The sequence below is a fragment of the Pavona decussata genome, unplaced genomic scaffold (assembly GCF_977016875.1).
Source record: "Pavona decussata unplaced genomic scaffold, jaPavDecu1.1 SCAFFOLD_130, whole genome shotgun sequence".
In the NCBI taxonomy this organism is placed as follows: Eukaryota; Metazoa; Cnidaria; class Anthozoa; order Scleractinia; family Agariciidae; genus Pavona; species Pavona decussata.
In genome coordinates, this window is record NW_028145544.1 from 787,055 (window position 1) to 796,239 (window position 9,185).

The 9,185-nt window shown below is 37.2% G+C and overlaps 1 protein-coding gene across 3 annotated transcripts; it reads right to left on the reverse strand.

The window, feature by feature from the left end:
* Nucleotides 1-163: 163 nt before the first annotated feature.
* LOC146468502 (glycine receptor subunit alpha-2-like) lies at nucleotides 164-8,382 on the reverse strand. 3 transcript variants are annotated; one of them, XM_085124349.1, is made up of 8 exons: nucleotides 8,104-8,382; nucleotides 6,373-6,470; nucleotides 4,538-4,653; nucleotides 3,756-3,823; nucleotides 3,152-3,443; nucleotides 2,862-2,993; nucleotides 1,991-2,352; nucleotides 164-1,477 (listed from the first exon to the last, which is right to left on the reverse strand). In XM_085124349.1, the coding sequence occupies exons 2-8, from the start codon at nucleotides 6,441-6,443 to the stop codon at nucleotides 1,196-1,198; spliced, it is 1,323 nt and encodes a 440-aa protein (XP_084980475.1). In that variant the 5' UTR covers nucleotides 6,444-6,470; nucleotides 8,104-8,382; the 3' UTR covers nucleotides 164-1,195. The 3 variants fall into 3 exon arrangements, with proteins under 3 accessions (XP_084980475.1, XP_084980474.1, XP_084980473.1); XM_085124348.1 differs by having other exon boundaries at nucleotides 164-1,483; nucleotides 6,373-6,467; nucleotides 8,104-8,381; XM_085124347.1 differs by having other exon boundaries at nucleotides 164-1,483; nucleotides 8,104-8,381.
* Between the last annotated feature and the right edge of the window lie 803 nt (nucleotides 8,383-9,185).

Genomic DNA, 9,185 nt, shown 5'->3' on the forward strand with positions numbered 1-9,185 from the left:
TCTTATGCTAACTAGTTTGCATTTACATATGAAAAAAAGTGAGGTCTGTATCAAAACAAGGTCACCCCCAGCCTCGCTTCCAATCCAAGGCCAGGTCACTAAACACACAACTGTAAAATGGCCTATTGTTTTAAAGTTTCCGAACCAGCTACTCATTGATAAATGAATGATTGAATGAATGACTTTATTTCAGTGTCTGGGTTATGTAAGTTTACGAAGGGACACCAAAATAAAGTACTAATATTTCGAAAATAATAAAATGCTATACAAGTCATGCCCTAATGTAACAATACAAATTTAAAATGCTTTAAAAAAAGAAAAAAATAACAAGGTTATATATAATTATATAGCTGCAATTGCACTGTCCCGCTCATGACTCAAAAACTAAGAACATTCTCAATCACACACATCACAGTTTTTACAATTATCTGCTATTAATAAAGTTTTTTTTTTCTTGATGCTGACCCTGAAACTTTTGACTGCTTTTTAAGTGCCGGTCACTATAAGAGTTTTCCATTTGCCAGAACTGGCCGCCGGCCAGACCGGCCAGTCTATAAATCGATTGCGTCATTATGAAGGGATGGTGATGCAAATCTTCAAAAACAAACACTTTGAAAATGGTTCTCGCTTTTAGGATAAAACTTACAAATCAGTACATTCCGTTTAGGAACTACCGGTCTTGCCGGCGGCCGGTTCTGACAAATGGAAAGCCCCCTACTGATTCAGTTTGCCCTGAAGGTAACGGTACGAAATAACGTAGAGAATGCTTTCCATAATGAACTGAGATAAAACGTGGGATACTGAAATCCGTGTTTCTTAGGTTGTATCCGTTAGGGGGAGTCGACGATTTCCTTTACATAGCTGGGCGCTAGACCATTTTTAACTTTGTACATTAAAGCGACGATGCTCTGTAGTCCTCTTTGATAAAGACTTTCTAAGTGGGCAGTACTTAACACATCACAGTAAGTTTCAGTTCTTGCTTAAGATACTGCCCTAAGTGGCATACTTTCTTTCATTAAGAGAGCCTTTTTCCTGCTGCATCCTTCATTTCATTTACTTTTACAATCGATGTTGTAAAAGTTTTAAAGGTAGCGAATTCCGAAATTATGCGCATATCCCGTATTGGATGCATATCGGAATGTCAAAGCAAGCTTCATCCCCTTGCGCGCTTACACAGTTCAACCCAAACCAGATTTCAATTTCCAGTGCTCAGAGCCAACCAGTAGACAAGGTTGAAGATCGCAAAGGATATTGGGAACATATACCGGCAGCACTTATTGGTGAGTACGCTGAGATCGGCCTTCTCAGTGTCGGTGGACTGGTTACACGCCAGACAGCACGTGCGTATACCATCTCTACACTGTGACGTGTCTTCAGCTCTGTTTTCTTGGTAGGAGATCAGGTGAACGTGGCCATTTGCATCAGCTACATAGTTTGGTTTGAAACCGTGTTTACACTGGAACACTACGCGGTTGTTCTGGGGCTTGAAAAGATGAACAAAAAACAGAGCATCAGCGTCTGCCTTATAAGACTTTATTTTACGATTTAAAGATTTTTTATTGGTTTAGGTCACTTCATCGCAGGGCCCAGTTGTTCAAAACCCGGTTAAGCTAGCCGTATTGCTGAGTTTCATGAACTTTGATTCCAATTAAATTACTAACCAACGAAGCCTCTTCAAAAAGGTTTTTTTCCTTAATTTTGACTTAGCCTTTTCCTTGCCACCAGCTTAAAATTAGATTTTAAAAGCATTTTTAATGAGCGAAATGAAAACCTTGGTTAAAGTTAAACGTTAATCGGCTTTCAAACAACTTGGCCACGGGGTTTGATAGCTTATTTGTAAAGGATTTACTCTGGTATCGTTAGCGTCATGGATTGAAATTCCATTGTGGTTCCAGACATTTGTAGTTTTGTTTTGTGGCTTGCGACGATCACCTGATATAGGGTTAGCACGGAATACAAAATTATTTTTCCATTCCTTCTAATTTCATACCTTCCCTTTTTCCTCTTCCTCTTTCTTTTTCTCTATTTCCTCTTCTTTGGAGCGGAGTCTGTACACAAGTAAGTCGGTAACAAGAGTAGAGAACACAAAGATGAAGGAGCCGAGGAGATACCAATCAATGGCCTTAGCATAACTGACCCGAGGCATTGTCGAGTTACTGGAACCAAGCAGGAACACGATCGTGAGTATCGTCGTGATACCGAGTGAGAGTCGTTCTCCGATGTAGTATCGATCCATCCAGAACGAGATCCAGCTGAGGGAGACCATCACAATACAGGGAATGTAGAACTGAATGAAGTAGAACCCCATGCGACGGTGAAAGGTAAAGGTCACTATCAGGTTTTTGTAATTTCCTAAAACGAGGATTGAGAGAATGAGCTTTTTTTCTTTTTAACAAATTGAAACTGCAGTCCAATCCAACGTACCGTAAAAAAAATATTCAAAAGATAAATACATTTTACAAATCTCTCAATGAATAGATCAATAGATAGAATGATGAAATACCAACTTTAACCGTTCCAAAGAATCTCCTCGCCATGGATCTTTTCGTATGACTTCTGTAACCGTAGCATATAGCTGATAACTAATTAGATGGGAGCTAATCAGAGGTCAGAATTGGTTATACATAGACGGAAGCCAATCAGAGCGTAGGATTGTTCATACTTGGATGGTAGCCAATCAGAGCGTAGGATTGCTTATACTCAGACGACGGCAAGTCAGAGCGTCGGATTGTTCATACTCCGACCTTAGCCAATCAGAGCGTAGGAATGATCACACTTAGATGGGAGCCAATCAGAACACAGGATTGCTCATACTCAGGGGTTATTATCTTAATATATCAATGGAATTTAATTTGACTAACCTGAAACATAAGATTCGTTTTTCGATTCCACATCAAATTTAACAACGTCGAATTCTGCTAACTCCTCATTGAATATAGTAATAGGCTCGTCTTCCTTCCATCTAAAGTCCATCTCTTCAACAGTGTGACGGACTGAAAAAAAAAAAACCAAACGAATTAACTTTCCAATAACAAGTGACAGCTTTGTACATCCATTGGGAAAGTTGGCCAGGTTCATTCGGCAGGATGTTCTTTCCATTCCTTTCCCTCCCTCCCTTCCCCTCTCTCACCCCGCCCCACCCCACACTTACAACTTTCCAGTGTCAAATGACATCGTTGTACATCCATTGGAAACTTGACGAGGTTCATCTGACAGGCCCCTGCTATCCGCACATAAGCGAAGTAGAAAACCTGCCCTATGCCGTTAATCAGCACAAGCTGATTGGAAGTGAAGACCTCGTAGTCATTGGCGTTGGTGATGTAAGTGTCTGGAAGCCATATGCGTCCAACATCAGTAGCTCCCAGTGCAAGCGATGCGTCGATACCGTGAGCCAGACGTTTATCAACCCATTGTTGGCGAAGGTAGACAAACACCTCGAATTCCTGAAAAAAAAATTTGTTTGAAGTTTTACATCGAGGAGAACGTACAAACCTACTTGAAGAGTAGAAACTAACTGAGGCAGGTTCAAAGTGAATGGGTTTAAGCGGGGAATGGCGCTGAGTTAGGGAGGGGCCAAACACGCTGAAGTCACATGCAAGCATGGGTGGGAAATCACTAAACTATTGACCCTCAGACTATTGGACAATGCTTCTTATGGTGACAGGCACAGCCAGACATTGGCTTAGACATAAAAATGCTACCACCTAATGTCTGCACAATGAAATAATAGAGTCAGAGTTAAAAGAGATACTTGCCATATTTGATTCTTTGATCTCACTGAACGCTTTTATTGCCATGCTTACGTTTACAATTTCAGGATAGCCTACAAGAGAAAGGCACCAATCTGTCACCCAAAGTTAATGAACGTACCGAGCAACTGTAAATCAATTAATCCACCCATCTATCCATCATTCATGTATGTTGTTCTATACAATGTAGGAGCTCATGGCGTTTGAGAAATGCAGTGCATTGTAATTTTTGATCAAAGATACCGTAATTAATTAAGTGGAAGAAAGATCCTCGCAGTCAGTGATTAAATAACGTTTTCCATCCATCTTTCCCCACCGACCAACCAATCAATCAATCAATCAATCAATCAATCAATCAATCAATCAATCAATCAATCAATCAATCAATCAATCAATCGATCAATTAAAATATCAATCAATCCGACCGATCTATCGATAAGTCAGTCACTCAGTCCGTCCGTACGTCCGTCCGCCCGTCAGTCGATCGATCATTCACTGAAAAGGTCAGTCCGTTTAGCTATCTGTGTCATCGACACCAAATTTTGATCTTATAACTGAGGCATTTGCCATTCGTTATTTTTTAAAGACGCTGCAGAATTGACGGTTCTTAGCCTTGCTTTTGGTCATCAGAAGAGCAAACAAAGTTCCAACAGATTCTGTAATTAAATTGAACAAAAATCTAATTTTGGTTATACATATGGTAAAAGTAAATTTCATAAGACGCACAATTCGGAGACAGGTCATAACATAATCAATAATCGATATTTAATAAATGATCGATTACTTACCAGTGACATTAGGTCTTGTCCTTTTGTCGTAATATTTCTTTCTCAATAGTCTATCCAGAATGTCAGAAGCATTTGCTACCTCTTTGCGTTTAATAGAAGGGCTTTCTACATTTCCGCTGAAATAGATAAAAATAATTATCACGAACAAGAGCAAAAAAGAGATAAATATAATTTCATTAACCTTTTAACCCCTAAGGCAAAACGACATTTTATCCAGAACCAGGACTAGAAACTCAATGCCCATGTGTGATATACAATTTTAAAGCTACTCATGAGTGTACTTCATAACTGATGTAATTATAAATGACAAAAGTCATGGTTTTGAGATAAATGGGCTTAAGACGCAAAAATTTTAAGTTCAAAAACGTCCCAATCCTTGTTTATATTAGGTATACCCTTAACATATAGCTTATTTTGCAGTTCTCAACATGTTTGTTAATGTGAGAGATGTCTTAAGACCCACAACTTCTTGGGGAAAAAGTTGAAAAGTTATGGGGGGGGGGGGGGCAACCATATAACATATAGGAGGGGGTTACGTTTTCGTACTTTTAATGTGTAGATCTTCACAAGACCATCTTGGTGTCAAAACTTCATAGAAAGACAGAGTTAAGACATTATGTGCCAATTAACACTCTAAGGGATTAAAGGGTTAAACAAACAAGTAAATGAATAACTATTAAGGCGTTGTTACCTTTGTTATACAAGGCAATGGTATATTATTCTGCCAGCTTCACTAAGTAACGAGATCACGTTTTCTAGTCTTCTTTTTACCGCAAGAATCAGTCTGTGTTTTATTTCGTATTACGTCTGATAATCATATCGATGTGACGCTACTTTCTCAGAACTAACACTAACCCTTTAAGAACTAACAGTGATCAGCATCAAATTTCTCCTTGTAATATCAATGCTTTACAACCCCTGAGGTGACCCAAGTTGAATGTTCTTGATATTGTCATAACTTCTCCCCAGTACTTTTGTAAGATAAGTATGGGGACAAGATAGGAGAATTTGTTCTTTAATATTAGAGGTTAAAGGGTTAACGAAGCAGGTGTGTGTTTTCAAAGCTCCCGAAGAGCGTTCGGGCTCGAAAGTAAGTTTCCGTACCCCGTTTTTTCAGATTGCTAGTTGTTTTTCGTACAAACTAGTTCAATGTGTTTCTTAATCTTGAAAGACTTAAAATGTTTTTACTTTCAATGTTTTTAAAAATTCAAAACTATTTTTTTTTTCACCACGAAAACTATTGATTACTTGTTTATTGTAAATAGTAAATTTTAATGTTATGTTTATACATATAAGAAGGCATAAGTCTTATTTTACTTTACAATTTTATTACAGTTATTGTTTATGTATCTTTTATATTATTTACACGACCCCACAAGCTGCAAAGCTTAAATACTCATCGTGTCTAAGTAAAAGGTTTTACTTACTTACTTACTGACTGACTGACTGACTGACTGACTGACTGACTGACTGACTGACTTACTTACATACTTACTGACTTACTTACTTACGACATACATTCATAGAAAGTTACAGTAAATAAAAGACTTATTTTTTGCGTATAAAATAGTTTTTCGGGTCTGAAATCTTCTCTGGAGTTTGAGAAACGCACTATGGCTGGCAGTTGGCTTGGTAGCCCAGTTGGTAGAGCACTGCCCGGTATCGAAGACGGCATGGTCTTGAATCCCATTCAAGCCTGAAATTTTCCCGTTTTTGTTTTTGCAGCTGTGTAAGTTACGTAAGGTTCTCGATGTATATAAATATTTCCTCTCACCAAGAAAAAATAAATTAAATAAGTAAACTAAGAGAACTATTATTTTGAACAGCATACATACCTGTGTGAAATTTTCATAGGGAGCAAAAGGCACAACAGAAGCCATTTTGACATCAATCGTAAGGACGCCATATTGAATCCGACTTCTGCAGCTGGCTACTAAGACGAAACGAATTAGTAGAGAAATGTTTCAGGTATTAAATTTTGTGGTCATGCGCAAACGATAATTGTGAGAGAAGAACCAATGTCGCGTTCAGCAATGAAACTTATGCCAGTACCTGCACGTGAAACAGTGAACACTAAACATGTGATTCTATGCTGATTCATTCAGAGGATCGCATGATCAATAATTCACCAATGATACAGGTCTAAAAGGTAACTCGTTGACCCCCAAAGCAACCAAGTTCAAAGCATCTATTAAACGAAGGTACAAGGTATTGCTCAATGGCTTTCCTTTGAAAGATCTCACTTAGGATATTCTCACAACTTTTACCGCGTAAGAACATACAGTGAAGAGTAAGGAGAATAGACAGGTTGATATTAAGGCTAATTAAAGATTTAAAGAATACGAATGTTTGGTTTTATCAAATTGATAACTAAAGGTTAATTGGCCACGGTAAAGAGATTCGAGTGCTGACGTTTCGAGCGTTAGCCCTTCGTCAGAACGAAGCGATTCGCTCTGACGAAGAGCTAACGCTCGAAATGTCAGCACTCGAATCTCCTTACCCTGTCCGTGGGTAATTTACCTTTAGTTATCAGCTCTGTTGATAAAACAAAACACTCCTTCTACTCCCCACCGACGCAGTACCACAGTGTCTTTAGAAACTAGCCCCCTTATCCATTTGTTTAAAGAATACTAGTTTTTAATCGATTTTTGAAAGGTTACACGGAGAAACCATGGAGGTCTTTGTACTTTAATTTGCTTTCGAATTAACTGTTTCCTCATAATATTTTGGCAGCGAGATTTTGAAATTCTAACGTAATTTTCAATTTGCAATTTTCACGAAATATTTAAAAACACTTACGGTTCTTCATGATTCTTGTTTTAATTTATAACTTTTTGACTATGTGATCCTGCAGAAATATCTATGATGTGCTCTGTAATCTAAGAGATGAAGTAAGCTTTTGAATTTATAGTTTGTTGAACATGAAATCATTAAAATTTAAAAGAACGCGGGATACTTTAATCATGATTATGGAAATATTACAGACTTAAAAAATGTGGCCGAAAAAATTTAAAGCACCCATATTTAGAAAATTTCTTGAAAGAGAAAAAAAGTCTCAATGATAAATTAGAACCTCAATATTTGATGTCCATAAGAACAGTGGATACTTAATGGACAAAAAAAAAACTGCAAAAAACAAACAGAGCATTTAAAATCAACCCTTTGGAAAGGTTTTAACCCTACAGAGATTTCTTACAAAACAACTGAAGCTTGCTTTAAAAATTTGGCTCAGTTAAAGATTTGACGTCTTATTCTGTTAAATTTTTCATCACTTCAAACCAACCACATTCTAGGATCTTCGAGCGTCCTAAATCTTTCCCACATACGAAATTTTGCTTCTCAAAAATATTTTCTGTCACTTTTTCAGGCTATATAAAGCTGAATTCCTGCAAGTTTCAATATTGAGAATAGACATTACATTTCTTTACTCTTTATTATCCGGTGTTACGGTAGGATATTAATTCGATGTACACAAACAGACGTAAAATTAGTACAGTAACTATTCAAAACATTGTACTAGTCTAATACTTTTAAAATGTAACTTTACCAGCAAAATTATTTCCTACCTGCCTCAGTTTCAAAGATTGCTGTATTTGAAGTCCGCGTTAAAAGTTATTCACCAGGAATTACGTAAATATCAGACCTCCGTTGAGATGCAGCTGGTCTCTAGCAATACTGACTGGTCTCGTATTCAAGCTGGGTGGATAACTGCACGGCAATAATGCAAATTACAGACCAGCAGAGAATTAATAGACATATAGGTGCTACTTTCATCTAACTACTAAGATCTCATCGACAACTTTGGCTAAAAAATAAAACGGCTAAAATTACCCCACATCACACTGCTGCCAAATAGGGTAGCGCTCTGCATTAATATGCCAACTACGCGGTAAGCAATGTTTTGCTTTTCAGAAGAAAATGTAAACAGACCCTTAGGCGTTATTTTATTTTATTTAAAAAAAAACTGAATAAATTAAGGAATTAAGGATCTCGTTTTTGCTTGGGAGAAACTAGCTGATGCTTGCGAATCAGGCAAGAAATTGATTTCTGGTTGCAAAGCGAGATAAAAAAAAAAGAAGAAAAAAAAAACGGGAAACACTTTGATGAAATTTAATAAGTCTATTTTCGTAGATTGTCATAAATGAGAACTTCAATCGGAGGCAATATAAACAAGTGGGTAAGAACAGTTACAGAGCTGCTTCGATTTTTGGCAAATAAGTCGCCTTTCATGTTTCATAATTTCTCTTCCTGTTCTAAGTTAAATAAATACCGTTCCATCGCGAAATTGTTGTGATTTATCCGCATTTTTGTCGTTAGAGAAGTTTAATAGTCTTTATTGAATCCTGTGGTGTTGTACTGAATAATTAAACAGTCCGGATGCCTGTTCACATCCCACATTATTCTTCCTGTGTTTAATAATGCACGGAAAAGAGAATGTCTTCCTCACTGAGCTCGAGAATTTGTTGTAAAGTAGAAACATTCCAAGAAAACATTAAATTAGATTTATTTTTTGACCTAAGTGATACACCAGATGTATTATCCAGACAAACGCCGATTAGGATTTACATTTAACTTAATTTCCCGCTAACAATAAGCAAAAATTATATTTATCATACTTATCCCAAAATTAACTTACAAGGAAAAAACT